Source organism: Dasypus novemcinctus, chromosome 26 (assembly GCF_030445035.2).
Source record: "Dasypus novemcinctus isolate mDasNov1 chromosome 26, mDasNov1.1.hap2, whole genome shotgun sequence".
Classification (NCBI taxonomy): domain Eukaryota; kingdom Metazoa; phylum Chordata; class Mammalia; order Cingulata; family Dasypodidae; genus Dasypus; species Dasypus novemcinctus.
This window is the reverse complement of record NC_080698.1, coordinates 56,233,320-56,260,581: the sequence shown is the minus strand read 5'-3', so window position 1 is coordinate 56,260,581 and position 27,262 is coordinate 56,233,320. Positions and strand designations below refer to the sequence as shown.

At 71.1% G+C, this 27,262-nt stretch overlaps 1 protein-coding gene across 1 annotated transcript in view; it reads right to left on the bottom strand.

Annotated features, from left to right (window-relative positions):
* PLXNA1 (plexin A1) overlaps positions 1-21,592 on the bottom strand; it is a 52,544-nt gene extending 30,952 nt beyond the window's left edge. The window contains exons 1-8 of the mRNA XM_058288874.2: positions 19,893-21,592; positions 18,010-18,192; positions 5,850-5,990; positions 4,620-4,720; positions 4,129-4,252; positions 3,853-4,006; positions 3,161-3,260; positions 1,561-1,675 (exon numbers count right to left, since the gene is read on the bottom strand). Of these exons, the coding sequence (XP_058144857.2) occupies positions 1,561-1,675; positions 3,161-3,260; positions 3,853-4,006; positions 4,129-4,252; positions 4,620-4,720; positions 5,850-5,990; positions 18,010-18,192; positions 19,893-21,122 (2,148 nt within the window). The 5' untranslated portion in view covers positions 21,123-21,592. The remainder of the gene's footprint in view (positions 1-1,560; positions 1,676-3,160; positions 3,261-3,852; positions 4,007-4,128; positions 4,253-4,619; positions 4,721-5,849; positions 5,991-18,009; positions 18,193-19,892) is intronic.
* Positions 21,593-27,262: the final 5,670 nt, after the last annotated feature.

The window sequence follows — 27,262 nt, the reverse complement described above, 5'->3', positions numbered from 1 at the left end:
GGTGGGCACCAGCACCCTTCTGCCCCCAGAGGCTGCGCCCACCTCGTGCAACCTGCCCCCAGCCCCTGCTCGTGCATGGCCTATGACCCCACTACTGCTGGCCCTGCCGCTCACGCCACATCCGCCTTCCCCAGCGAGGACGTGCCCCAGGGACCCAGAAGCACGAGGCGTGCGGTGCGACCACTGACGGAAGGAGACAGAGCAGCGCCAACACCACTCAGGCGTGAGACCACGCGCTGGAGAGGACAGAGCGAGGCCAAAGGGCCAGACAAGAGAGTGGTAGTGGCAGGAGGGAGCGCGCTACTTCCGAGAGGTGGTCAAGGGGGGCCTCTTGGAGGAGGTGACCTGGGGACAGGCGGGCACAGGAGCATCATGGGAATTCAACACGGACATGCTCTTCCTCAGCCCAGGGGCTCGTCCGGCCGCCCCCAGTGGGGCCTGGAGCCTTCCCTCCCTCCAGCACTCCACACCGGGACGCCCCCTCCCCTGCCCCCGGCCGGCAGAGCGAGGAGCCCTCAGCAAAGGGAAGGCTCCTGGCTCCAAGCCTGGCTGCCTGCCCCGCTCGGGGTTGTGGACTCCGCCACTCTGAGCCCTGGCCCTGTGGATCCCCCTCCTTGTCCTGAGTGCCTCGGGTTCCAGGAGAAGCCGTGCCGCTGATCCTAAGTGAGGTTGGTGGCTCACCCAGGTCCCAAACTAACGGCTGCCTAATCACCCTCAACGACCACGCAGCGCCTACAGCGGCTCCAGGAAGGGGCCGGCACCATGCAGGGCAACCGCGAGTCTCCCCCCGCCCACCACGGGGCGCTCAGGGATCCAGCCGAGCCGGCTGCGCCCCCACTCCAGGCCCCCACACACACCAGCCCTGGGGCTTGGTCGGGTCCCCTCCCCAGCTTCCCGGGACGCCCAGGCCGGCCCCACAGTCCAGCCCGAGCAGCGACCTGGTCAGGGTGCCTCTGCCTCCCCAAGGGTGGCCCAGATGAGGCCCACGTGAGCCACCAGCCTGGCCGGGCCGTGACAGCCCAGGACAGGCCGCGACAGCCCAGGACGGGCCACGACAGCCTAGGACGGGCCACAACAGCCCAGAATGGGCCACCAGCCTGGCCAGGCCATGACAGCCCACGACGAGCCACCAGCCTGGCCAGGCTGCGACAGCCCAGGACGGGCCCCAACAGCCCAGGACAGCCTCCTCCAACGGCACAGGTCCCTCGGGGTACCCGGTCCACCAACAAGCCTGCCACCCAGCGTGTGCCGCCCCTCCCCCGGCAGCCCCCCCAGATCTCCCCCGGCGCCCCTTTCTCCATCCCCTCAACCGAGGCGGGGCCCGGGGCCCGTAAGCCTCAGCGGAGCATTCTGGAAGCGCTGGGCCACACGGAGCCCCTGAGCCCTGCTCTCGTCCCAGGCGCCCGGTCCGTGGGCCCCAAGCAACCTCCGGGCAGCACATGGGGTGTGCCCCGCCTGCCCCCCGCCTGCCCCCGCCCCCTTACCTCCGGGCGGCACGTGGGGTGCCCCCGCCCTCCCCCCTACCTCCGGGCAGCACGTGGGGTGCCCCCGCCCCCTTACCTCGGACACGTTGACGCGGCCCTCCAGGAAGGCGCAGTCGGCGGCGTGGTGTGTGCATACATGGCGGTATTTGCACCAGTGGCAGGGAAAGGAGCCGTTGACACACGACAGGCAGCTGCGGGGGCACGAGGGGAGACAGGCTCGGGGGGCCCTGGCACCCAGGCCTCCAGGACCACCACGGCCGCCCCACGTGCCACCCTGTTACCCCGAAAGGCCCTTCCAGGGCAGCCCCTGCCGGCTGCTCACCCCTCCCCCACAGCCCCGTGCCGCTCCCCGCGCCTCCGGGGACCTCTGCGGACCTGGCCTCCGGCCAGCGCCTCCCCGCCAGCCCACCCCAGGGCCGGGCACTCCTGACGAGGGGCGCACGTGGAGCTGCGCTGCCCAGCACAGCGGCCGCTGGCCCGCGGGGCCTGAAGCACTTGGACGTGGCTAACGCGGCCCGGGAGCCGTTTTAATCGTGTGGAACGTGAACTCGGGTTGGCGTTTTGGTCGCGGGTGGACAGAAGGCACAGCCCGGCACGGCCGTCTCCCCTGCTTGGGCGTGCCCCGGGCAGGGAGCAGGTCCCTCCGCGTCCCTGGTTCATCCCGAGGCCCCTAACGGGGACGGTCGCAGCAGGGAGGCAGTGAATCCCTTCACGCGCATAAACAAACGCGGAGGCCAAACTCCCCGGCACCCCACCCACGACGCGCCCTCCTCGGTAGCCCTTAGCACGCCACCTCGCCTTCTCTCGAGGACCACCCGGCCCCCAGCCCTCCCTCTGGCCAACGCCCCAGGCACCCTGTGCCCTGCTCATCAGAGGCCACGGGACCTCCGCCCCAACACCCCCCCACCCCAAGAGGAAAAGCTCCATGGCATTTTTGGGGGGTCCTGCCTGACACACAGTAGGTGCTTAGTTAAGACCTGGAGGAAACCAGCATGCAGTCAGGCAACCAGTAAACAAAGGCAAAGCCGGAAACTAAGGGGCTCTCCGTGCGCCCGACGCTCCTTCCCGAAGCCTCCTCAGTGCCCCGGCCCACCCTGTGCCCTCTCCGGTCAGAGACCCAGCGTGGCTCCTGAGCCCCCATGCCCAGCTCGCGGAGGAGCTGCGGCAGGCCTGGCGTCCCTGAGGCTGGCGAGCGGCCCACGGGCCAGCAGGAGGCCCCAAGGCAGCCAGTGCCAGGCCCGAGCCCGCCAGGCCCCGCCGTGGGGACACGACGGCCTAAAGCAGTGGGCACCGGGGACACCCCCAGCCACCTGCAGCAGTGCCCGAGCGGCGGTGTCTGGCGGCCCCTCCTGCCCCACTGCGCCTCTCGGCCGCCTCCTTCGCCTCCCACCTCCGCCCCACACCCAGACTGCCTCCCGCCTAAAGGACTCGGAACGTGCACGTCAGCGCCTCCCCTCCCACCCGGCCCCTCCACGGCTGCCCAAGGCCCCACGAGGCCCGCCCCTGGGGCCCTGCAGGCGCCGGCTCCACACATCCCCCTGTCCATCCCCCTGGCTCCAGCAGCCCCAGCCCCACGTCCTCGTGGCTCGGGCCCCAGGCTGGGAGCTGCACGGGCAGGTCTCTTGCTCCTGGGGTGGGGAGAGGAGGGAAGCGGAGTGGGCGGGCGGGACACTCACGACTGGTGGACGCTGCAGTTGTAGAAGACGAAGTCCACGGAGGCAAACTTCTTCCCCGTCTCCTTGGACTTGAGGTAAAGCTTCACCACCCGCTGGTCTCCTGCCCGAGACAGCACAGGCCTGGCGGGGGCTCCCCAGGGTGGCAGACCCAGAACCCCCGGCCCAGGCAAGCATGCCAGCAGCCCCCTAGCCTGGCCAAGGACCCCGTCTGTTAATGAGGAGCCAAGGTCCAGAACAGGGAAAAAGTAACGGCCCGAGAACCTTCCAGACCCCTTGCGCCAGCAACACAAAGGGGCACGCTCCTCGCTATGGCAGGGGCAGGGGGCAGCCCGCCTGGGGCCTGCTGTCTGGTCGGACCCACTGCTCCCTTCCTTGGTCCTCCTGCTCGATGAAAGGGGCACAGCTGCCACCTTATGGGGCTGCTGCCAGGGCCACATGGGGTGAGCAGAGTGGGCCCTGGCCCAGGGCAGTTTGGTAAGAGTTTGTTGAGTGACTCACTGACGGTGCCAGGCTCAGAGTCCTCGCCAGCCCCTGGGGCACTTGGTGCAAGGCCCGCCTCCCCGCCAGCCTCTGACCTCACCCCCCACCCATGCTCCTGCCACTATGGCCCCTGCAGCACCAGTACCGTCCCCCCATGAACCGCGGCAGGGGCAGGGGCAGGGGCAGGCCCCGGGCCGCGCAGCAGCACTCACCCTGCCCCCGCGTGATGGGCGCCACCTCACGGGCCGACGGCGAGCGGCAGTGGATGCGGCCATCCTCCAGGACGCTCTCCGACTCCGTGAAGTCCTCGAAGGAGCAGTTGACGCCGGCCGAGAGGTCGGGCACGTTCCAGGCCTGCAGCACAAGCTGCGGGCGCAGGGGCAGGTGTGGGTGGAAGGGGTGCCCATCGCCACCCACCAGCCCAGCCCACGCCCGACGCACCTACCAGGACCCGAGCCCCGGGCCCACCTGCACCTGGGCGCACCTACCGGGACCTGGGACATGGTGACGGAGACGTTGCGCGGCTGCACGCTGAGCTGCACGCACTGCAGCAGGTCCGAGGCGAAGCGGTGGGGCTCGTCCGCCCGCTCACAGGCGTCCTGCCGCGAGCAGCTGTGGGCAGAGGGCGACGCGGCTGGGCACGGGGCGGGGGCTCCACGGAGAGCGCCACGGGCCAGCCCACCGCCGAGGGGCCTGCAGGCTAGGCGGCTGGGGGAGTCGGGGCCGCCCCCGCCCCAGCCAGCCGGCCAGGTCCTCCCCCGCAGCCCCTGACATCGCTGCCGCAGCCGCCCCCGCCTCGCGCAGCCCCGCAAACCCTTCCGCGCCCCGTCTTTCCTGGGGTGGGGGATGGCAGCTCGGAAAGCACATGCTCCGGGAGGCAGGGGCTTCCTGGGGAGCCTCGGAGGGGAGCCGAGAGCCGCCCGGAGAGACATGGGTGCCCGCCTCGCCCACCAGCCCTCGCGAGCCCAGCCCCACTCACGTGCTGTGCAGGACACACCAGCCGCAGTGAGGGTCCCGTGACCCCAGGCACAGCTCACACGACGTGTACTGCACGCAGCTCTCCACTGGCACCCGCGTCACCTGGCAGGAGCGAGGGCGACCCTGGTCAGGCGCAGCCCCTCCCAGGGTCCGAGCCGCTCCCGGCCCTGCAGGCTGCCCACGCCTGACCCCGCTGTGGCTTCCGGACGAGCTCCACACCCCTGGGCCCGCCCGCGCCCGTGTGACCCTGCCTTGGCCCAGCCAGGGTGGCCGCGGCCAGAGAGCGAGCGGGTCAGGGGCGGCGAGCGGCCAGCCGACGGCCTCGGCCAGCGTGAACGCCCGCCGCTCCCGACTCCCTCCAGCGCCCGGCGTCCCGAGCGCCCCGGGCTCCTCGGCCCCCAGTCTTGGGCCGGGGACGAGGCCGGGGGGGGCTCACACCGACCCGCCTCCCGCACCCAGCTTCCCTGCGAGCCCCCAAGGGCAGAAGCACCTGGGAGCGTGACTCGGTCCCGACACAAAGGACAGGGCAGCGGGAGGGGACCAGGGGCGCGGTGGAGAATCAGCGTGGACCAGGAGGGAGGCCCGGCCCTGCCCCTGGCACCCGGCCCGCCCCTCCTGCACCCCTGCCTGCGGGCCGAGGGGTCACCAGGTTGAGAAAAGTTGAGGCTGGTCCAAGAAGCTGCATGTCCTGGAGGAGCAGGGCCACCCCACCTGGACCACGCCAGGGCCCGGAGCTCAGGGGCCCCAGGGGCACGCTTCAGCCCCTCGGAGAGCACCCACTGCCCTGTGCCTCTGCTTTTGAGGGTTTTTCTCCTATTCTTATGAAGTGTTTTTGTGGTCAGGCTGGCAGCTATCCAGGCCACCCTAGCGCTGTCTGGAGGAAGACTCTGGAATGGGAACCACCAATGCCAGCTCCTTGACCCCAGGCTGCCTGATGGCGTCCAGTGATCACCAGAGGCCACAGCAGAGGGTGCAGTCGTCTGGGGGTTGGAGGCAGCTGCCAGTCGCCAGCTCCCTGAGTCACCCAGGACCAACCAAGGCTACAGGAACCCAGAGGCGTCTCAGGGCTTCCCTGGTGACCGGGGCAGGCCCACATGCGGGGGGACACAGGGATAATCAGGGGACACACGGACGCATGAACCAAAGCACATCTGCCAGCCAGCTGTGCGATCGCCCCCCAGCTCGCGGCGGGCCCCTGCCCGGCCTTGGCCCGGCCCGGGCTGGCACCTACCTGCTTCTCCGTCATGGCATAGAGGTACTGGCGGTTGGGGCTGAGGACGAGGTCGCGCAGGATGGGGCTGCCCTCCTGGGCCACCACGCTCTCGTAGGCCAGGGCTGGCCGGCCACCGGGGTTTGCCAGGTCCACCAGGATCTGTGGAGAGCAGGTGGGGGGGGCCTGAGTGGGGCAGGCCTTTCGGTCCCAGCCCAGCCCCTCTGAGGGTCGGGGATCCGAGGCCCAGCCTCAGAGTCCCCAAAGCCCCGCGAGAACAAGGCCAAGCTCGGAGACGCTGGAAGCCCCTGCGCGCTCCCCCGCCCACCCCCCGAGGGCTGGGGTCAGCGCAGGCCTTGGCTGTGTCCGGTCGTCCCTGGAGCCACACCAGGGGAGGGATCTGGGGGCCGGGGACCACGGCGGCCCACCGTGTCCCCAGCGTGCCCGGGGCCCAGGCCACGGACATCCAGAAGAAGTACTGACCATCCCCGGGGCCCAGGGGGCGGAAGCCCGGCGCCCGCGGGGGACATGGGACACATCAGTGTGGCTGAGGAAGGGACCGAGCGCCTCGGGGGGGTTGGGAGGGGCAGGGGCCGTGCGGGGCAGGGCTGGAGCCTGAACCTGGGCGGTCCTGGGGGTGGGAAACACCCTGGCGGGAGGGGCCAGGCGGCTCAGGGCTTGGAAACACATTCCAGATCCCAAACCAGCCAGGCCGCTAATTAGCCGGCGCTCCTCCTCCGCGGCTCACAAGCCGCAAGTATTTTTAGTTGCTTTTACCAAACAAACGTATTTAATTAACCGAGAGACCCAGGGGGCTTTCCAGAGACGACGGGAGGCGCTGGACCAGCCCCTGGCTCCCACGGGCACCGGCCGGGCATCGGCACAGCCCGCCTGCTGTGTGACCAGCGGCCCGGCCCTCCCCTATCTGGGCCAGCGTCCCAGGAACCCGGGCTGTGACCCGAGCAGGCAGCTCCAACTCCACGGCCCAGCTCGGCCCAAGCCAGCCCCTCCCAGGAAGGCTGCCCCCAAATATCCCACGTCTAACGAAAGCCACCCCGGCAAGTTCGACTCCGGCCAGGGTGGGCTGCAGGGGCCGGAGCCCCGGGGGGAGGGGGGGCAGCCAGCCAGGGCGGGCGCCGCGTCTCTGGGCTCGCCCCCCCCACCCCCAAGCTCCGGGCCAAAGAGGCAGCCGGCTGTGGCGAGAGGGGGAGGGCCGCATTCCTGAAGGCCAGCCAGCCCCCCCCACATCCGCTCAGCTGCCTCCCCGCCAAGCAGGCCTAAGTCAAACCAGGCCCGGAAGAGCGGCCGGGCTGGGGGGGGACGGCCAGGGAGCAGGGGAGGAGGCAGCCGGGGGGGGGGGCTCAGCCGAGACGCCTGCAGAAACGGGCCGGCTGCTGCCCCAAGGGTGGGGACGGTCAGCCGGACGCCGCCGGGAGGGCTGGACTCCAGGAGGGGGCCGCGGTGGCCCGGCCTCGGGCACCCTGAGGGAGAGGCCTGGGCTTGACCCAGTCTGCCCCACCCCGGCCGGCCCAGGCCTGCCCACGACGCAGCCGGAACGGGGCTGGGAACCTCTCACGCCAAAGACCACGGCCCGGCCCGGGCCCCGCTGGAGCCTCCTCCGAGGGCCACAGGTGGAGGGCGTGTGGCCCCCCAACGCCGCCCCGCTCCGCCGCCGGGCAGGAGGGCAGGCACGGCTCCCGGGGTGCCCGGTCAGCTCCCCGAGTGACGATGGCCTCAAGGGGAGGGCCAGCGGGCCAGGGCCCAGCCCCTGCGCCCCCCAGACTGGGCTCAAACCCCAGCACCCCGGGGCGGCGCCTCCCATCGGTGCCTCCATTTCCCCATCTGTGCGGCGAGCAGGACCGGAAGGCTAACACCTCTCGTCCTCCCACCCAGACTTGACCTGAGATTAAACGAGGACTGAGCCAAGGCCCTGGGGGCCAGGGAACCCCCGGGGCCGAGCAGCCGGCCACACCATCTGGGCAGGCGGGTTGCCACGGCCGGCTGGGGAGCAGGACGTATGGAGAGAGGGGGCAGGGGAGGCGGAGACCCAGAGCTCCAGTCCCGGGGTCCCCCACCCTAGGAACACAAATGAGTGCACCCGCTTCTCGCCTAAGCCACGCAGCCCCCGGCCCTCCCGCCCCGGAGAGGCCCCCCGCTGCCCAGGCGTTCAGCCAAGGCCGAGATGGAGTGTCCAGCCCAGCACGGCCGCCCGGCCCTTCACGGGCTCTGCCTGCCTTGGTCCTGGCCAGCTCCTGGCCCGGGCAGGACACGCTCGCCAACCCCCGGCCGAGCAGGGACCCGGCAAGGCCCTCACCCCCGACCAGCAGCAGCGGCAGCCTGGGGTCCACAGCGAGACTCTTTCCAGCAAGGAGACTTTTCCTAGAATGGGACAACTCCATCGGGCCAGAGGCCTCGTCCCGGCCCGGACACCCGCCCTCCTGGCCTGGTTGGGGACCCGAGGCCAGCCTGGCCCAAGCGGGGTGGGGGAGTGGAGATCGCACGGGCAGTGCCCTCAGCCAGCAGGGGAGGGAGGGAAACTGTGCAGGGGAGCGGGGGAGCCAGGGACCCCACAGGCAGCACGGAGGTGGGCGCCTGGGGGGCTGCCCTGAGGAGCCCGCCTCCCTCCCAGGGGGCCGGGGAGGTGGAAGGGGCAGCCGAGCCCCCGTGGATGGGGAGGGCGGGGTAAGCCCCAGCTCCAAAATAGGACACACCCCACCCCCCCCCCAGCAACATGCCGACACGGACAGGTGGCACGCGACAGCTGCAGCAGGCGAGCGGCTGGGAGCACACACGTCCAGCTGTCCGTCCGCCCTGCGCCCATCTGTCCACCCACCTGCCCTGCCCCGGGCTACCCTCACCCCCTCGTGCAGACAGGCACCCCACCCCCCGCAGGCCCGGGGGGGTGCCGAGCATGAAGGGGCCCCCGTGCGCTGCCTAGGCTTGGCAGAGGCTGCACGTGCGCGTAAACGCTTGCCGCCATCCCAGCCCCGGCTCTCGGGCACGGCCGGCTCCACTGTGTTTATCTGTGGAAGGGGAAACTGAGGCTCGGAGGGGCGAGGGCGCCACCCTGGCTCACGCGGGAGCTGCCCCCAGCATGCCGCCCTGCCTGGGGGGAGCTTCCAGGAAGCAGGGGCGCCGAGGAGCAGAGCGGGTGGGCACAGGGCTGGCGGAGGGCAGCGGCGCACACGCCAGCTGGGAATGCACGCGCCCAGGCTCATACCTCAGCCGCACAGCTGTCCGCTGGAGGACCACCTACTGAGGGCAGCCCACCCTCCCAGGCAGCTGGGCCCGCCCACACAGAACAAACTGGAGGCTCTGGGTGACCCGGGCACGGGGGCCGGGCCAGGGCCAGCCTCCGGCACCCTCCGGCACCCTCCGTCCCTACAGCCGCCACCTCCCTCCTCTGCCAGCCTCGGCCTCGGCCACCCTCCCTGCCCCACACCTGCTAAGAGGGGACCCACCCGCCCCCGTGCAAACCTGCTGAGCTGACCCCAAAGGGAAACGGGACTCTCCAGTCTGGCTCTGCTCTCTCTTTGGGTGTACCCTGTCCCGCCAGCCAAGTGGGAGTTGGCACTGGGGGAGCCAGGTGGCCTCCTGGTACCAGGCCGTGGACAAGAACCTGGTGCCGCCATGGGTACCGCTCAGCCCCAGACAGGCCGGGGGAGTCCAAGCCTATTTCCCACGTGGGGGAACTGGAGCCAGCCCTGCTGACCCCACGGCAGGCTGGCCCCACTTGAGGGTGGCCTTGTGCCCAAGAGACGCTGGCATGGGTGCTTGCAAAGGGGACCCCCGAGCAGACCCAGGGAGGTCAGCGGCCATGGCCGTCCCCACCACCCCTCGGCCAGCCGACGGCTGCGACAGCCCAGCCAGGTCAGCTGTCCGTCCGGTCCAGAGCCAACAAAGGACCCATTCTCCAGGCCGAGGGCAGGCAGGGGCGCAGGGGAGGATGTCTGGGGCCGCCCAGGCGGGCTGCCAAGGCCGGCACGCGCCCTAGCCACCCAGAGGCAGGGGGCTGCCCGGCTTAGCCCCAACCCGGGGAAGACGGACTCAGCCCGTCCCCGATGTGGGCAGGGTGGGGGGGAGCACGGGGACAGCAGCCGTGGGGTGGGACGAGCCAGGGCGTCACAGGGCGCGGGGAACGCCCATCCAGCGCGACCACTTGGAATGGGGAGCCCCGCGGGCAGGGGGTCCGGGAGGGCTCAAGGGGGCCCCGGCGGCCGAGTGAGGCCCCCACGCACTCACCCCCTCCCAGCCAGGTGGGAATGCCCGCGGTCCCAGGACTCGGGCCGGTGGGACTTCTGCTGAGCCAGCCCCTTCTGCCCACTCTGCCTTGAGCCTGCCTCTGCCCCTCCGTCCTCCCGACGTCCCCCCAGAGGACCCGCCCAGGGCTGCCCAGGACCCCCACCCCCCGGCTGGGGCAGGGCCGAGGCCCCCCACTCCTGGGCTGACGCCAGGCTCAGAAAGGCCGGGAGGAATTTGGTGCTGGAAAAGCAATCAGCCACTTCCTCTCGGCAGCGCTGGGGTAATTAGCACACGGCTTGTGGGAGACCCCGCGATGGCAGTAATTGGGCCAGACACACCTGGCGAGGGCAGGGCCCCAGGAACCCCGGCTCTCCCGCCTCCCGCCCCCACCACGCGGGCGAGAACCAGGGTCCTGGAGGAGAAGGCTCGGCAGGGGGGAGGCAGGGCGGCCTCGGGGGGCTCCGGCACCTTCCGGCCAGCAGCCCTCGGCCCTCTGGCCAGCGGGACGGAGCTCACATCCGCCTCCGGGGCTGCGTGAGGACCCCCGTAATGGAAAAGTCGTCCCTGGGAAATGGGGGGCAGGGCCGAGGCTGGGCTCACCCACCCCGTGTCCATGGCGGTGGCGTGACCTCGGCCGCCCGGCCTCCCCAGCCCGGCCCTCCAGCACAGCACCGCCCGACGAGGACGTCAGTGGACCCAGCGGTCGCCATCCTGACGACGGCCACCGCCACAGCCTAGGGAGCTGCCCAGCACCCCACTTCCTCTCCCCACCCGCCACTGGGCCCCCCATGGGGACACTGCGGCCCGTTTCTGGGGCACCAAATCTCAAGAACAGTCCCCGTGGGCTGTGCACGCCCTGAGGTCCCTCCTCCCGCGACCTCGAGGCCTCGGGACTCCCTGGAGGCCCCCTCACTGGTCACCCAGCAGACAGCCCCCCATCGGCTGCCATCCTCCCGCCCCCTCGCTGGGATCCTGGCGGGCTCTCTCCCAGCCGCCAGCCCCTCCCTCAGGGCTCCGCGACGGGGAGTTACTGTTTAAAACGGGGACAGGCTCTCTGGGGAGATGGAAAAGCTTCTGTAACTCTGGTGGTCAGGGTAGCACAACAAACAAGTGAAGAGCTGGAACGAATCACATACTTGAAGTGTCAAGATGGGGAGCGTGAGCTCCCACCTGCCTTCCCACAATTAAAAACAACAGTAATTAAAAAAATAAAAAATAAAAAAAAAACAAACAATAGTAACTGACCAGGAACGTACCCCCTGTGCGCAAGGTAAAGCATTCCCGAGAAGGCTGGGGCTCTCCTGCCTCAGTGCACGTCCCCACGCCCCAAGGAGCCGCCGCCACTGCCAAGGTCGCTGCCCGGCATGTATGAGCAAGCACCTCTGAGCTTTGGCACCTGCTGTTCCCTCTTCTCAGAACGCCCTTCCCAGCTCACCCCCCACAGAGCCCTGGGCTGCTGTGGCCATCGTACCCGTCAGTGTCTGCAGCCAGGGGCTTCCGTGCCCGACCCCCGTCTGACAGCGCCGTGGGGGCAGGGTCACGTCTGCCCCAGGGGGGTGGCGGGGAAGCTTGGCGTGTGCACGAACTCTGAGCAGATGCGTCAGACCCCACAAGGAGGTGGGCCCGGGTGCAAGGCCTGGTGGGGACCGCGCCGGCCACCGCCTCCTCGGGCCAAGGCTGCTGCACGCTCTGCTTTGAGCCCCCTGGCCTGGGCACGAGGCTGGGGTGGCTCGGACCCCGGGGCCAGTGAGAGGCGGCCACGTGCCCCTCGGGCTTCCAGATTCTTCCCACCAGGGCAGACGGAGCCTGGCCCTTCCCCAGGACACATGTTCTGGAATGCCACCCGAGGGGTCCCGAGACCACCACCCAGGGTGCACCTGCGGGGTCCCACGTGGAGGACGAGGCACGGTGGCGCGGGGAGCTGTCCCCACCGTATGTAGGCCCCGGCCCGCGGCCAGGCACTGGGCGCCTCCAGGGTGGGCAGCCGCAGACGGCAGACGACAACGCACGAGTCGGTGCCAGAGATCGAAGACAAAATCACCGCCTAGCCCAGCGGCCCTGCTCTCAGAAACAAACCAAAGATGCCACAGAGCCCGGCGAAGCGGGATGAACCAGAAACGCTCGCGCATTTCGAATATTTGAACGCGGCGGCCACAGAGAACACGGCAACCCACGACCCCGAGGGTGAATCTCACAAATGACAGGAGCAAGAAGTCAGAGGCGAGAGAAGGAAAGCTGGTGGCGGGATCCGGCTGGGGTCGCGAGGTCAGCACCACGCTCCGGGTTTGGGGGTCGGCCTAGGAAGTCACCTGCGGGGGGCCCTTCCGGGGTGCGCTGGGGGTGCACGCCGCGCGGCCCCCGCCTGTCCCTGGGCCCGTCCCTGGTACCTCGCAGGCGGCATCGTGCAGGCGGGCAGGACGCTGGCCCAGCACGGGGGGTGGGCTGCCCTCCCACAGGCAGAGGCGTCCGCCCGTGCACCCCCAGCCCTGCCCGCTCCCCACGTGGCACGAGGAGCGAGGGAGCCCCCCGGGCCCGTGGGCGCCAAGCGGGCAGCACTGCCTCTCGACCTCCAGCGGGCATCCGCTCCAGCCCAGCCTCGCCCCCCTGCCTAGGGCAGCAGGTGGGGAGGGGCTGCCCCTGGCTGAGGGGCGGGCATGGCTGGCACTGTCCCCGAGCACGCCCACCCCCCCACCCGGCCCTTCCCTTGGTGGGGAGCGGGTGCCCCGTGTTGGATGCACCAAGCCAGCTCAGCCCAGGGCGGGGGGCTCTGGGGTGGGGGAGCCTGGGGACAGGCCCGTGTCCTCCCCAAGAACAAAGGCAGAAGGCCAGTGAGAGACCCGGCTCCACGCAGGCGTCTGGAGAACTCCACCAATCTGTCTGGGGCAGGAGCAGAGGAGGGCAGGGAAGCACGGAAAGCACCCTGAGAAGCTTCTAGAAAGGCGACGGTTTCGGGAGGACAAGAAGTGCTCTCTGTCCCCAGGGCAGCCCCGGCCGCTGCAGGTGCCCAGCAGGTCACACCTGAGCCCAGGAGGGACATCACTGCCCGGGGCAGCGGCGGCTTCAGGCAACAGAACCACAGCTGCAGAGGCCTGGGGGGAGCTCGGCCAGGGAGGGGGGCTTGAATCTCCTGCAGCAGGCCCCCAAAATGCGGCAGGGCCGGGGCTGCACAGAGAAGCAGGCTCCAGGCCTTGCAGAGACGCACCCACCCAGGCCAGGCCCTCCCTCAAGTGCACCCCCTGGGAACCCTGGAGGAGACACGGGGCTCGCGAGGTGGGAGCTGGAGTGAGGCAGGGCCCCGCGAGGGGGAGGCAGAGCCCTGAGGGGGGCGGCCAGGGGACAGGCCTCCCTGCCCAGCAGGCCCCCCACCCCGACACCCCGCGGCCCGTGCCGCCCTTCGCTGAGCTGCACCCAGGTGCGGGCCCCCCGCTGGCCGGCCACGGGCCCACAGCGCCTTCTGAGCAGGGTGAGCTGCCCGCGCCCGGCCACCCGGGCTCCAGACGCTCCCGTGATGTGCCGGCAGGGCCCAGGCAGACGGGCCACCCCCACCTGCGAGCCCAGCCCCGACCCCGCAGCACCCCCTGCTCCGGCCCCACGGAAGGGACAGCCCCACCCGTGCGGTGCAGAGGGGAGCCTCGGAGAGGGCCGCCGGCCTGCAGGCGCCCCCTGCCCCCACATCCCGTGTGCCCGGCTGACTCCATGGCCGCTGCGGGCGGTGTGGGCAGGGGCTCCGCGAGGGAAGGGGACTGGGAGGGGTGCCAGGACAGGCATTCCAGGAGGAAGGGCTGCCTCCTAGAGGGAAGGGGGCAGGTGGCAGGCGGGGGCCCCGGGGGAGGCAGGCGGCGGCGGGCACCCCCCCACACACGCCCAGAGCCCCAGCGCGGCCGGAGCGGCCCTGAGCAGCTGAAGTTGGCAGGTCTTAAATTAATCGACTACAATTTTACACAACAACACGTTTGCCGGGCCTGGCCCGGGGCCAGCCAGCTCCCCGGAGCTCCCCAGATGCTGCTCGGAGCCCAGGAAGGCCCAGGCCTGGGAAAGGCAGGGAGCAGCCGGCACGGCCGCCTGCCCGCCGGCTCGGCTGGGCGCTGCGGCACACACGGAGGGGTGGGCACTGGCGCCCGCCGTGCTCGGGCACCGCAGCCAGACCTAGCACCCCCAGAGCGGGGTCTCGAAGGAAACTCGGGGTGGGGGGTGGGGGAAGGAGTCCCAAGGCCAGGACAGGCAAGCAAGAGGACACCTGGAGCCCCCCGCCCGCCCACTCCAGCCCTGTGACCACCGTCACCCCACGCCCAGGCCCGGGTCGGGACGCCCTGGAGGGACGGGATGGAGAGGGAATTCCTGCCGCCCGCCAGCCTGGGCCCCCGGCCAAGGGGAGGCCTGAGCAGCCGGCGGGGGCAGCGTCCTTGCCGTGGGTCCAGCCAGGAGGCGGACAGGCAGGAGCTGGGGGAGGCCCCGCAGCGGGGCGGGGGGCATGGGCCCGGGACCCCGGCGCAGGGGCAGGCGTGGCGGCCCTTTCGCAGCCCCCGGCCCCTGCTCCTGGCCAGCTGGAGTCTGGCGCTGCCGGCCCGTGCACCTGCCCAGGGAGCCCAGGCTGACACCCAGACCAGGGAGGACAGAGGGGAGCAGGCCAGGCCCCGGGACCCTGGAAACATCCTGGTCACTCCTTCTCCCTCAAGTCCACCCCGCTGGCGACCCTGGACCGCAGGCCCCTCCTCTGGGTGTCCCTTGAGGCTCCTCTGACTCAGAGTGGGTACTGACGTCTGTCTCTGCCCCCACAGACCCCAGAGCTGGCCTCGGGGCCCAGTCCCAGCACACAGGTGCAGGCAGGTGGCAGTTCACTGCACTGCCCAGGGCTGGCGGGAAGCTCATGCCCTGGAAGGCCGGGCCCCCAGGCCCGCTGAGAGAGGGAGGGGCTCGCTGAGAGAGGAGCCTAGCTCCCTGAGAGCTGCTGAGGCCCTCACTTCCTCCCTTCCAGGGTCCCCTAGAGAAGGGAGGGAGACATCAGATGAGAGCAACGGTCCCAGAACCATGGTGACTACACCGGGCCTCGGTTTCCCCAGTTTACGGACCTGACACGGCAGTTTAAAGGACTCTGGAAGCCGGTGAAGGGAGGCACCAGCACCCCGGGAAGGCTCCTGCGGCCGTTCCTGGCTGGGCTCTGGTGCACCCCCTCCCCGACAGGCGCACAGAGAAACTGAGGCACAGTGGCTCGCTCACGCTCACAGTTGCACAGCCAGTCTGCGTAGGGTGCGCGCCAAGGGCACGCCGTCTGCTCCTGATCGGGGCACGGGCCGCAGGGCATGGGAAAGCCATCCGACAGGGCTTCCCGAGACCCTCCGGAGCAGGCCGGCAAATCCAGGGGAGGCGGGTGCCAGGGCCCGGTCTGGGCTGGGCGCAGCTATGCTCATGGGTGAGGCGGGGGCGCACCTCAACGGCAGAGGCAGACCTGGACTGCTCCCCAGGTGGCAGGCCCCGCCGGCCCCAGCTGCCCCCCTCGCTTCACCGGCCAGCGGCCCTGGGCGTGGCTGACCCCACACACCCCAGAAAGGAGCCTCACACCTCACAGGGCCCTGGGGACCCGGTCTCAGAGGAAGACCCCCTGAGCTGAGCAGGACAGGCCTGCCAGGCTACGTCAGGCCCCGTCCAGAGCCCTGGGGGGCCCAGACTCAACCTCCCCAGCTGGCCGCTCGGCAGCTGCGCAAACACTGAGTGAGAGGAAGGGCCCGGCCTGGGCCTGGCCTGGACACAGGGGCGGTATCCACTCCCACTGCCCTCCAGGGGGCTGCTCTGGGCTGCGGCCGGCTAGGAGAGGAGGCAGGGAACCATCTGCTGTGGCTTTCCTAGCCACTTGGGACAGCCACGCTTGCACTCTCTGGGCCTCAGTTTCCCCTGCTGGAACCCTCCATAGAGGGCTAGGGGTAGGGGGGAGGTGGGGGCAGGGAGCGTGGCCAGGACGCCCGGGGAACAGCTGTGTCCTACCTGCCCCCCCCACCCTGCCAGGGCCCCACCCCCCTGGACGGCTGCCCCTGGGGCAGCAGGAGGGAGTCGGGGCAGGCAGGACAAACCCGTTCTCCCAGCTCAGACCCATCCAGGGCTCCGGGCACCCCAGGGGAGGGCTCCCTGCTCCAGCAACCCTCCAAGCACCACCTACACTCCTGCTCTGTGAAGCAGGCCAGGCCGGGCCGCAGCTGGGGGCAGGAGAGCCCCCAGAGCCCCTGCCTCCTCCCCCAAACACCCTGCCTCTCTGCACCCGAGGCTGTGCACAGGCGTTGGGAGCCCCTTCCCCGGCATCCCCCCATTCTGGGAGCCCTCCCTGCACCCACCCTGAGTGGCACCTCCCAGCCTGGCAAGAGCGGTGCATGATGGGTGGAGGGCCCCCAGCCCCATTCTGGGAAAGGGCCTCAATGCTGCCAGCCCCCAAGCCACAGGCCAGCCTAGTGTCCCCATGGGGGTGGGGGGGACCAGGGAACGGGGAGACACAGCCCTGGGGGCGTGGAAGGCAGAGGGGGCCCGCGGCTGGCCTCCCACAGCCCCATGGGCCCCAGGACTCCCCGCCACTAACAGGAGCCCTTCATGCCCTCAGGCCCCCTGGCAAGTAGCCCCAGGAGGCAGTGGGCGCTGGGGAGACCCTGACCCCGCCCACCAGGTGGGAGGGGCTCCAAGCCCAGGACGGCCCCGCCCCCCCCCCCAGGCCAGGGGCTGCCAGCTGACCCGGCCACACGCCAGGCGGGACTGCTGTGTCAGCGCCTGCCCTGGGGACAGCTGGTATTCCGTCCGCAGCCCGCCCCCGCTCGTGGACCCTCTGCAGCACCCTGCTGCCTGCCCACTCCCCAGGAACTTCCTCCATACCCACCCAGCCCTGGCGCGGTCGCCCTCGCCCACGGGCCGCTTCCCTCCTGCCCCCCCCAGGAGGTCCCCGTTCCCACCCCCGCGCCCGGCTCCACACCCAGCTCTGCTGAGCTCAACCCGCTGGCAAGGAAAGGAGAACTGGCAGCAGCCAGGGCCCTAGCCCAGCCCCGGCCCTGAGACCCTCCCCCCAAATCACCCGTGACACCCTGCATCAGACGACCTGGGGGAGGGGCGCCACCCTTGCCTGACCTTGACCTTGCGGTCTTGGGCTGGCAGGAGGGGGGAGGCCCTGGGGGAGGAGGCTGCGCTGCCTCCAGCCAAGTGCTGCCTCAGCGGACACCGGATCCCCAGGGCGCAGGGCGGGCCAGGAGGGGAGGGGGCTGCAGGCCGCCCGACAGGACGCGTCCTGAGCTCACCAAGTGCCCTTGAAGGGCCAGCCCAGAACTTTCTCCCTGAACACCCTGACCCCACCTCAGCATCCCTGGGCCAGCTGACACACCAGGGCTGGGGCGGGACCCCCTTCTCCCCAGGGCTGGAGCCACCAAGAGGGGAGGGGGCAGGGAGCCCACCTGGGCCCGACCCACACTCCCCGTGGGAGGCCAAACCCGGGTCTTCACACAGCCCCCATCTGAAGAGCAACGGACTGCAGGCATCGGGCGGGGATGTCGGGGGGCGCAGGGGAGCCGAAGCCCCTCCAGGAGCACCCCACCCGCTTTCTCCACCAAGTCTGCCTCCCACAGAGCCGCAGGGCCTTTGCACCTGCCCCCCCACACCTACGGCCCAAGGCAGCAGCCTCAGACCCCCCCCACGGCCCAGGGCTACAGCCTCGAACCCCCTCAGCCCAGGGCTGCATCTTTGGACCCCCCACCCCCTAACATGGCCCGGGGCTGCACCCTCGGCCCCCCTCCACAACGGCCCAGGGCTTCATCTTTGGACCCACAAACCCCTAACATGGCCCGGGGCTGCACCCTCGGCCCCCCTGGACCCAGGGCTGCATCCTTGAACCCCCCACCCCTAACACGGCCAGGGCTGCAGCCTCGGCCCCCGCTCCGCCCCGCCCCGAGCCCAGCCCGGCCCAGCAGGGCCTCACCTTGCGGATGCGGCCGCTGCGGGTGCCGGCGAACACCACTGTGCGGCCGCGGTAGTCGTAGGCGGCCACGGCGGTCAGGCCGTCGTCCTTGTCCACGAACAGGGGCGTGCCCTCGATGGTGACCGTGCCCCCCAGCGGCTGGTTGAAGTCCTGCCCGCAGAAGTCGTCGTCGATCTGCAGGGGCTGGAGAGGGACGGGGTGAGCCGTCCGCCCGCCGGCCCAGCCCGTCCACCGCACCCGCCGCCGGGGAGTCCAAGGCCCGGAGAGGGGCGCCTGGCCGGACGCCACGGCCTCAGGGCGGCCTGGACGCTCTTGGGGGTTCTAGGGTTCCTGGCCCCCATGAACAGATGGGGAAACCGAGGCTCCGCGACGCCAGGGGGCCGATGTGGGGAGGCACTGCTGACGGACCCATTTGCTTGGGGCAAAAGCAAAAGAAGGGACCCACTCTCAGCCCCAAAGGAGACCACCCCAGAGGGGTCGTCACAGGAGGGCCAGGCCCGCCGGCCCAGGGATCGAGGGAGCCGGCTGGGGGAGGAAGGCCAGCCTGGAGTGGCCAGAGGGCCCTGGGGCAGGGGGGCCGAGAGGGAGGCTGGCAGGAGAAGTGGGGGGCTGCTGGCAGGGTGGGGAGCAGGGTGGATTTATTTAAGGCAAGAGAGGGCTGGTGGCCCGTACAGGCGGGGGATCCGGCCCAGAGGAAGCGTCTGAGCCAGGAAAGCGGATAAGTAATCGATAGCGCAAGGTTCCTCAGGAAGGGAGGGGGGCGGGCACCGCGGGGGAGGAGCGCGGGGCGGGCTGGAAGGTGGGCCAGGACACGGCCGGCTCCCTAGGCCGGGGCAGTGGGCAGGGGGCGGGGACGATGAGGACAGACAGGCCCGGGGGGTGGGGGGCAGGCAGGGCTGAGCGGGAGCCTTCAGAGGGGGCGAGGAGGGCGGGGAGGGAGGCGGGAGGTGAGGGATGAGAGAGGAGCCCCCAAGCAGCCCCCGAGCACACAACACGCAGGAGGAAGGAGGAAGGCGCAGGGAGCGTGGGGTCCTGTGGCCGGCTCGGCCAGGCCCTGCCCCCGAGCCTCAGTTTCTCTACCTGGGCGACAATGACAGAGTGCCGACCCTAAGGAAGAAGGGCTGAAGGGACCCTCTCCTTCCTGGGAAGAGCCAGCATCCCCGCTCCAGTTCAGAGAGGAGAACACTGCGCCAGAGCGGGGCAGGCCGGGGCCCCAGGCGAGCCCCTGGAGAGCAGTGGAAGCCTGGCCCTGGAGATCTCGATCCAACACCCTGCGCCTCGGGGTGTTCACCCAGAGAACAGGGGTTCCTCCTGCCCCGGCTGCCAGGAGAGCAACACAAGGCTCTCGGAAGGGCAGCTGGCCCTGAGCCAGCCCCCGGCCGGCACTCAGAAACTGGCACTGGCCGCGCGAGCCACCGAGCACCTGCCCCGCTCGTGGCCGGCCAGGCTGCCCGGGGTCGGGCCGGCCGTGGTGGCGTGGACGGCCTGCAGCCTGCACAGCACGAGCCCTGGAGAGGCCCGGAGGAGCCACGGGCCACGTCCAGGCCCTCACGGCACGGGCCGGGCAGAGGCCAGGCAGAGGCTCGGCCTGGCATGCTCCCCCCAGCTATGTGAGCCCCCCACCACCACCTCTGGGACACGGGGGCGGCACCTCCTCGCTCAGAGGGACGAGACAGGTCAGCTGGCTCCAAGCCGGCTCCCCGGGGGGTTAAATTCTGGGACCATCCGGGCAGGTGGCCACGTTGCCCCTCTTTGGTAAAAGAGCAGGACAGGGTCGGGGTCCCCGAGTGGGCTTCGAGGCCCGGGCCCTCGGGGACTGAGTGTGGCGGCAGCACCCCCACCCCCACCCCAGCGCAGCAGGGGCCGGCAGGGGCCGCGCTCACCGAGTTGATGCAGCCCAGCTCCTTGTTGAGCAGCCAGGGCAGCGAGAGCTTGCCCTCGCCGCGGTAGCAGGACTGGATGCGCTCCTTGATCTTCTCCTTGATGGCCCTGAGCGTGAACAGGCACAGCACCGACTCCTTGGGCGGCTTGACGCGGTTCTTCTGGCCCTGGGCGAAGACGGTGAACAGCACGTCCTCGTCCTCGGCCAGGCCCAGCTGGCGAGCCAGCGCGCGCCCCGGCCGGCTCAGGTAGGCGTCCTGCACCAGGCGGTACTCGACGCCCGCCTGCTCGCAGCCGATGGGGAACTCGACGTACGAGTAGAACTTGGGGTCGTCCACGCAGAGGCGCACGATCTTGGAGGTGAAGAAGTGCTCGCCGGCGGCGTCGGGCGAGGTCAGCTGCGTGTCCAGCTGCAGGGTGAGGTAGTAGACAAACTGCTCGCTGCGGAAGCTGTAGATGTAGTAGATGTCGAAGGCCGGGAACTTGGAGAGCGTGTCCGACGGGATCTTCAGCTGCGAGGACACGAACTCGTCCTGGTACACGAAGCCGAACATGTCGGCGTCCTCCTCGTTGGCCATGAGCCGGCGGCTGGACAGCGTGGGGAAGTACTCGGACTTGCCGTCGATGGGCGTGCCCACGAAGAGCTTGGCCTGGCCCTGGCCCGGCGGCCCGGCGATCAGCACGCCCGCCATGCTGCCCGCCTCGCGCACGCTCGACAGGTAGTGCTCCTTGCGGTGGTGCGGCTCGCCCAGCTTGAAGAGGTCGTCCAGCCGCAGGAACTGGCAGATGCCCTGGGAGGCGCTGCCGCAGGCCAGCAGGCGGTTGGCGGCGTAGTCCAGCAGCAGCAGCTTGTTGACGTTGTCGGTGCTGCCCAGCCCATGCGGGCACGACTGCACGCTGGGCGGCGGGTAGCACTTCTCGTTGTCCTCCACGGGGCCCGTCACGTGGGCGCGCAGCAGCGTCAGGTTGCCCGACAGCTTGAAGATGCGGTTCACGGCACCCACGTACACCTCGCCCGTCTGCTCGTGGACCACCAGGTGGCTGAGCGCCCAGTCGCTGGCCGCGAAGGTGCGGAAGGCGGGGCCCCCGCCCGGCCGGGCCGCGCCTGCCCGCGGGCCCCCCAGCAGCAGCAGCAGCAGCAGCAGGGGAAGCACCGGTGGGCGCTGGGGGGGCAGCGGCATGGCGGGCCGGGGCCGCAGGCCGAGGCGCTGGGGTCCTGCAGGGACGCGCATCACGAAGCCGGGAGCCTCAGCCCTGGGGGAACACGGGGAGGAGAGGGTGAGCGGGTGCGCATGCCGAGGCGGGCCTGCGCGAGCTCGCACCGGGCTGGGTGCTGGCCTTTGTGACTGCCCACCCACAGGGGGCCCAGGGCCCCGGAGCGGCGATGGGGGGTCGGGGACGTGCACCCCGGCCGGGCTCCCGAGCCTGACGACACCTGCTCGGCCACAGCCCGCGGAGGAAGAGAAACGGGCAGGGAAGCAGCAGGACGCCGCCGTCCCGCCACTTGGTGGGAGCTGGACAAGAGGGCCTCTCGCGCACCTGCCTCCCCCGCTGCGGCAGGAGGGCCTGAGAAAGGGGTCGAGGCCAGTGTGGACACGGGGACACCCAGTTGTGAGCCCCAGCCTGGCACAGCCCCCCCTTTCTGCACGGTGGGTTTTGCAGCAGGGGTTATCTTTCCCCCACGGGGCACCTCCGTCATCCCCCATGTCTCCCCAGACCCTGTGCCCACCCGCCAAGCCTCCCCCCAGGCCGGGTACCCCAAACCCTGCAGGGCGTGGCTTTCCCCAGCCGCCCCACGGCGCAGGCACTGAAGGTCACAGAGGCAGCACTCCCCAGAGCGGCGGGAAGACGTCCAGGGCTCCGCGGCCCCCGACCTTGGCCCTGGCCTCCCAAAATGAACCAGAAGCCAGGCTGAGCTGCAACCCCCACCCGCCGCGGCCTCACCTGGGAACTCCCCACCGCAGCAGGCAGCTCCTCTCCCACCCCTTCCCGCTCACCACCGGCCTCCCACCCAACTCCAAGGAAGAAGGAGTTCCTCAGGCGGGAGGCAGGCGGTGGAAAGGGGAAATGCCGTGCTGCAGACGTTACGACAATTTTTCACAAATGAAAGAAGAAAAAGGAGGGGGCCAGGGGACTCCCTCGGCCTCCCCCTCCCCCGACCCCAGACGCCCACCCCCGGCACGGGCCAGGCCCACCCAGCCCGGCACTCACCCCGCCTGCTGCAGCTCCCTGTCCTGCTCCTCCAGTGCCCCCGCCGCCTGGGTGCCCACTTCCCACAGCGCCCCCGCCTCCACATCCACGGGTTTCCCTCCTAAAACCAGGCGGACGGCCCGCTCCTCCCAGCCTTGCTCTCCCTCTCCCCACCCCTCGTCTCCCAGCCGCAGCCACCGTCACCCCCCCCCCCCCCCCCCGGGAGCTCAGGGCAAATCCAGACTCTCCTCTGACCCAGGTGGAGTGGCCCCCTGCCCGCCCCACGGTGGGGAGCTGCCTGCCACAGCCACGCGGTGCCAGCGGGGTGGCTCCCTGACTCTGCCCGATGCCAGGCCTCGCCTCCACCTCCCGACAGCCAGGCCCCTCAGCTGGCCCTGCAGCCCCATTGCACAGGTGGGGAAACTGAGGTCTAAAGGATGAAGGCTTCTGCCAGGCCAGGCAGGGGACTGGGCAGCGGGCGGTGGGCTGCCACGACGACCCCACTGGAGCCCAGGCCTGGTGGTCTCTGAATTAAACTTCACGCCCTCACCTAGAGCATGGGGCTCTTCTGTCCCCTGGCTCAGACTTCCCTTCTGCCCCTCCCACCTTCCAAGCTGTTGCCACATCAGGGCCTTTGCGCGTGCTGGTCCCCCCACCCACCCACATACCACCCCCTGCCCGTGTACCACCCCCCGCCCCTGCCCCTGCACCTGCTCAGCTCTCAGCTCAGTCTCCCCTGCTCACTTTAATTTGTGGCAGGTACTCCCTATTACTTACTTTTTAACTTACAGGTCCCAGACCCTCTCCCTTCTGGAAGGGGAGCCCCGAGAAGGGCCTGGGTCTGTGTGCTTTGCCACTGTATCCCCAAAGCCAAGTCTAAGACCCCCTAAGGCTGGGTAAATACTTTCCGAATGAATGAACGAATGAGCGATTGGGGCGGTCAGCCAGGGCTGGGCAGAGCAGGCCTTCTCCCTCGCTTTGTTCTCACTCCACACACACCCTCCGCCCAGGGTACATCCTGGGGTTGGCCCTTCTGCCCAGATGGGGAAACTGAGGCTCAGGGATGTGAGAGGCTGTGGCCGGGATCCCCGGCAGGAGCACCAGCACCACGCCCGTCCCCAAGGGTCCTCCACCCACACATCTCCCCACGGCCAGCAGCTGCCGCGGACCCCTGGCCAGGAGAGGCGCCCGGGCCTCCCCAGCTCCCACGAGCCGAGCCGGAGGCGGCTGCAGGGCCGGGCTGAGCCCGGCGAGTCATGAACTCCAGAGAAAACATGAATCACTCACGGTTTATCAGTTCGAAGCAGGCCTGCAATTACCAGGGGCCGGGCGCTCCCCTCCTCCGGGATAATTACACACGTCTTAATGCAATTACGGGCCCTGCGCTTGATATTAACGGGGGGGGGGGGGGATAGGGAGGGCTCCTAACTCGGGCAGGGCCTGGGGCTGCCAGAGGGGCTGCCCAGGGCTGCTGACCAGGGAAGGGCTGGGCCCACAATGCTGCCACCTGGGGAGGGCCAGTGACAACCCTGGGGTCACTCCCCTAGCTTAGAGATAAGGGGCTCAGGGCTCGGACAGACGCCAGGTCACCCAGCTGGCCCAGGCAGGGCAGGGAACCAGATCCCTCCCCCAGGCCTCTGCCCGGGCACAAATGGGCACAAATGCTCTCCAAAGCTGGTCCCGGGGCCGGCAAGAACCAGGCTGGTGGCTGGGGAGAGGGGAGCCCCAACAGATGCTCAGAGGCTCGGTCAGGAGCAGAAATGGCCATTCTAGGCCTGGGCAGGTGGGCTCTCCTTCCCCACACACCGGGATGGGCCAGCACCTGTTCTGGAAGGGCCTGTCAGCCAGGAGATCCCACGGGCCAGGGGGGATTCCTGGTGGCAGAACAGCAGGAGGTAAGGCCTGGGGGGGGGGGGGGGGGGCGGGGAGCCCGCTGGACCCACGGAGAGGGAGGCGGGAGATCACCTGCCGTTCCCGGCCTGGAAGGAGGGGCGGTGCCGGGCGCCCAGGAAGCAAAGACGGACTGAGAAGAAGCTGCGATCATGCTGGGGGAAGCCGACGCAGGGGTCAGCCGGGCAGACCAGTGATGGGGAGACAGTACACCCCGCCGTCCAGCCGAGCGTGCAGAGCTGCGTCCCCGGCCAGCCAACCCCACCTCAGCTCTTCTCTTCTCGAGAAACAAAGACCGTCGGCGCCGTCTTCGCGGAGGCCCAAGCCCCTGGCCTCCGGGTCTGGACCCTTCCGAGGCTCAGACAGGCCGGCACAGAGGGCGGGGAGGTCCCGCCGGGCCTGCGCAGCGGTGGTCTGCCCACTCAGTTCTGTGCTCGTGCGCCAGGAGAGCGGGCAAGCGTGAGGGCTGGGGAGGGGGTCCCGGGCTGCCTGAACTCCCAGCCAGAGTCCCAGGGACCCAGCACCCAGGCTGCCAAGCCCTCTCCTAGCGGGGAGCGCCCACCCTGGGGGCCCTTCCCAGAGGCTGCTCACCTCCTGCTCTGCCGTCTAAACCGCTCTAGGTGTAGGGACCTTTTGGCATCACCCCAATGAGGGCTCAAAATAGGCAGGCAACGATGGGGAGGGGGGCGCCAGGGCGCCTGAGCCAGCCAAGAAAGCTGTCTGCTTTGTCCCCGGGTCGCCTCATCTGCCCACCCTCCCCCTACACACCCCAACAAATCCCAGCCACTGAGCGACGGTGCCAGCCCCTTCCTCAAAGCCAGTACTCCATCCAGGCTGTTCCCTCTGCCTAAAACGCCCTTCCCAGCCCTCCCCGAGCCCCCTCCCAGACAGACCTGAAGCAAAGCCCTGAAGCTCAGTCGCTGGTTTGTACTCTGTCTCTGATATGGGACTAAGGGTGCCTCAAGGGCTGGGCGTCCCCAGTGCCAGCACACGCCTCTCCCGCATACCCCAAAGCAGCAGGGGAGCCAGGGGTCCTGGGACCTGCTCCCCAAAGCCCAAAGAGCAAAGCCTGAGGCCCGGCAGACACCTAAGGGGTGTGTCACTCAGCAGCCCTAAGCCCCAAGGGCTCAAGGAGGGACAGAGGCACGGTCCACAGCCCTGCCCCCACCCCCCCTTTCTTTCAAGGGGCGTGGCCCCAGCACCCCACAGTTGAGCCCCAGCCACAGCAGCCTCCCCAGTGCCCCGCATCAGAGCCACTCCCAGCCCCCCTCGCCCCTCTTTCCGGGGCTGCACCTGGCACCCCACAGGAGGCAGAGGGGCATTCCTGGAGAGTCGGCAGCTCCCCGGTTACCAGGCAGCCCCGGAGCCGCGCCGCCACCTCCAGCTCCTGCCGCACGCCAGGCCCCGGCCACTGTCCAGGAAGCAATCGGAAGCCTTCGAGGGAAGTGGGCCCTTCCGAGGGCTGACCCTGGGGAGGCCCGGCAAGGAGAGGCCTGAGGAGGCCGGAGCCCCGCAGCCGGCACCGACTCCTCCCACGCCTGGGTGCGCGGCCCTGCGGGGGCCCCGGGTGGACCCAGGCGCGCCACCTCCGCGCACCCATCGCTAAAAGGAGGTGGGGACGGGAGTCAGTCCCCAGGAAGCGACACCCCTGACGCCCTGGGTGCAGGTTGAGCCCGGGGGGGGGGGGGGGAAGGGGGGGGACCGGCGCAGCCTTCTCCCCGCCCCTGCAGCCCTGCCCAGGCGGCCACCCGCAGCCCGGTTCGGGCCTGCCCACCCCTCCCCGAGCCCTTCGCTGGCGACCGGAGCCCGGAGCCCTGGGGTTCAGCCGCGGGCTCGGGCCTGGGGGACCCGCAGGGGGCCCCTCCCGGCGGAGCCGCCAGCAAACTTTTTCTCTCCAGCCTCGGCGGAGGGGGGGCAGCGCCCGCCCCCCATCCGCGCGGCCCCGGGGCGCTGCCCGGGCACAGCTCCGCGGGGGCCGAGGCCGGGACTGGGCCGCGGGCGGGGCGGGCTGCGGCCGGCGGCGCCCGGCTCCGGGGGCGCCGCAATCCCGGCCGCGGCTCCGGGGCCCGGGCCGAGGCGGGCGAGGGCGCACGCACCAGCGGCACGGTCGGCGCCGCAACCGCGCGGCCGCGCCCGGCCCCACGCGGGCGCACCCCGGGGCCGCCGCGGGCAGCGCCGCAGCCCGAGCCGCGGGGACGCCGGCCCCCGCGCAGGGACCCCCGGACACGTCGCCGCCCGCGCGCGCGCGCGGACATCTCCCGCGCGCCGCAGTCCCCGCCGCGCACACACACACACCCCCTTCCCGCCCCCGACCCACGCGCCGCGGCCCCGCGCGGGGCGGCCGCAGCCCCGGGCCGGCTGCGAGGGCCCCCCGGGCGCCCGGGGTCCGCAGGCGCCTCCCGCCACCGCGCGCCCGGGGAGCCCCGCGCCCCGCCGCCGGCCGCAGCCCGGCCCCCTTTCTTCCCGGCCCGGCCCCGGCCCCGGCCCCGCGCCGGGGGAAAAGTTGGAGGTACTCACGGGCGGCCCCGCCGCGCGCCCCGCCGCCGGCCATCGCCGCGCCCCGCTCGCCCCGCCGCCGCCGCGCGCCCCGCCCCGGGGCCGCCCGAGCCGCCCAGGCCGCCCAGGCCGAGGCCGAGGCCGCCGCGCCCGGGCTCCGCTGCGTGGCCGCGCGCCGCCGCTGCCCAGCATGAATGGGGCGCGCCGGGGCGCCGCGCGGGGCTGCCGGGGAGCGCCAGCCTCGCTCTCGCCGCCCGCGGAGCGCCGCGCCGCGCGCATGCGCCGCGCGCGGGCCGGGGGCGGGGCCGGCGCGGGCAGGGGCGGGGCCTCGGCCCGCCTCCAGGGGGCGCTCTGCCCTGCGCCGCGGGCGCGCCGGGGCCCACCGCGCCGCCTTCAAAGGGCGACGACGGCCGCCCGTCTTAAGGCGCGCGGCTCGGGAGGCCGCGGCGGGGAGGTCCCCGGGAGCCCCTCACGGCCCGCCGCCCGCGCCTGCCCGCTTCCGTCCACGGCAGGGTAAACTGAGGCCCGGGGGGGTCCCGGCCTGCGCAGGGCTGGGCGCCCCGTCCCGGAGAGCCGGGCGCGTCCCCCGGGAGCCGGGGGCCCCGGCGCGCACCTGGCGGGTGGGACGCGGCGCCCCCACCTAGGCCGGGCCCCGCCTCCGCTCTGCGGCCCGGGGCCGGGGGCGCCCGCACTGCGGGGCCGCGGCTGGGGAAGGAAGCCCCCCCCCAGGGTCCCGAGCGCCCCGACGGCCCCGCGCGGCCCCGGGATCGGGTCTGTGCGCGCGGCAGGGGGCGGC